The sequence below is a fragment of the Octodon degus genome, unplaced genomic scaffold (genome assembly GCF_000260255.1).
Source record: "Octodon degus isolate 3935 unplaced genomic scaffold, OctDeg1.0 scaffold00113, whole genome shotgun sequence".
In the NCBI taxonomy this organism is placed as follows: domain Eukaryota; kingdom Metazoa; phylum Chordata; class Mammalia; order Rodentia; family Octodontidae; genus Octodon; species Octodon degus.
In genome coordinates, this window is record NW_004524689.1 from 3,943,673 (window position 1) to 3,945,378 (window position 1,706).

General features: G+C 52.8%; 1 protein-coding gene across 1 annotated transcript in view; it reads right to left on the reverse strand.

The window, feature by feature from the left end:
• Positions 1 to 1,706, reverse strand: part of Nol9 (nucleolar protein 9) — an 18,611-nt gene that overhangs the window by 12,460 nt on the left and 4,445 nt on the right. The window contains exons 5-7 of the mRNA XM_023699378.1: positions 863 to 995; positions 664 to 762; positions 397 to 498 (exon numbers count right to left, since the gene is read on the reverse strand). Of these exons, the coding sequence (XP_023555146.1) occupies positions 397 to 498; positions 664 to 762; positions 863 to 995 (334 nt within the window). The remainder of the gene's footprint in view (positions 1 to 396; positions 499 to 663; positions 763 to 862; positions 996 to 1,706) is intronic.

Sequence of the window (1,706 nt, forward strand, 5' to 3'; positions counted from 1 at the left end):
GGGAGATGGCTCAGTGGGATAAGTGCTTCCCTGGCAAGGGCAAGGGCCTGCGTTCAATCCCTGGTTCCACCAAAAAAAAAAAAAAAAAGAAAAAAAAGAAAACAAAAACGGGGGGCTGGGGAGATGGCTCAGTGGAATAAGTGCTTGCCTGGCAAGCACAGAGGCCTGAGTTCAATCTCCAGTTCCACCAAAAAACAAAAACAAAACAAAAAAACAAAAAACAGGGGCTGGGGAGACAACTCAGTAAAATAAGCGCTTCCATGGCAAGCACAAGGGCCTGAGTTCAATCCCCAGTTCCGTAAAAAAAAGAAAAAGAAAAGCAGGCTACCAGGACTCCATGGGCACACAGGCACGATCCTTTTTATGTGGCTGTTTAGGTGGTACAGGCTGCAATGCCAAGCACGCCCAGCAGCCCAGACTCTGAGATGGTATTAGGACGAATGGTTGGCGGCGCAGACATGGCTCCCACCAGCTCGTGTGCCTCCCAGAGCATTGTCACTGCAGGCCAAGCACAAGCCAGTGAGGATGCCGCCAGGCCACACCATGCAGGTGCAGAGCCGTGCAGCCCCACCTGGAAGCCAGCTGCTTTCTACTGCATGCCTGTGATGCCACCCCGCCGCACCAGAACTGAGCCTGCTACCGCAGGGAGAAAAAGGCGTGCTCACCTGTTTAACAGTTGGTTGAGCAGGTACCTATTGAACGTGGACTTTCCCACATCCTGCGGGCCACAGACCAGGATAATGGGACAGCCATCTGCCTCCTCTGGGAAGAGACAAACATTGGCCCACTCAGCCCTGTCCTTCAGGGCCACGTGAGCATGGCGCGTGAGCACTCAGGTTCATCCCAGCGGACGGTCACTCACCGCAACACACGCTCACTAACTCCTCCAGGGCCGAGAGGGTGCTCGCTGTTAAGTGGAGTCCTCGCTTCCTTTTTTCTCGTTTGATGCCGACAGACCTCAGGACCAAGCACTCAGCAGTAAGCTGCGAAGTTGACTTCAGACATACAATTCAAACAGCGAGAGGTGAACGCAGTGCATGTTTATCTCTTCACTTCTCAATCCCTGAGTCGCACATGAGGGGTCTTACAAAAGGAATATCTGCTCCCCACTTTTCTCACTGTTTCCAACCCCCACCCAGCAGCAAATCCTGTCCTGGACACCTACAGTTCTAAAGCTGACACTCCCTTCACAAGAGGCTCCGGAGAAAACAGAGGCAGGGAAATGAAAAACCGAACACCTCAGGAAAAAGCCAACAGAGAACAAAGAACGGTGGTGCACACCTGGAACCTCAGCACTCAGGAGGCTGACGCAGGAGGGCTGCAGGTTTAAACACAGCCTGGGCAACATCAAGGCTCAGCAATACCGGGCCTCAAAACATAAAAGACTGAGGACGCAGCTTAGTGTGAGGCCCTCAATTCCCAGAACCACAAAAGATAAAAAAGAGTGAAAGAAGTTGGGTGTTGTGGCACATGCCTATATGCCCAGGTTGAGCTGACAGCAAGTTCCACACCATGCTGGACAACGCCAGGAGTTGCTGTCTGGAAAGAGGCCATCTCCCCATCCTCCATAGGAAAGAGTCTAAGAAAATAAACAGCGGGGGGCTGGTGAGATGGGTCAGTGGTCTAAAGCACCTACTTAGAACAAGCTTAGCAAAGCACAGGGACCGCGGTTCAATCCCCCAGCACCACATGCCAGCCAGCCCCGC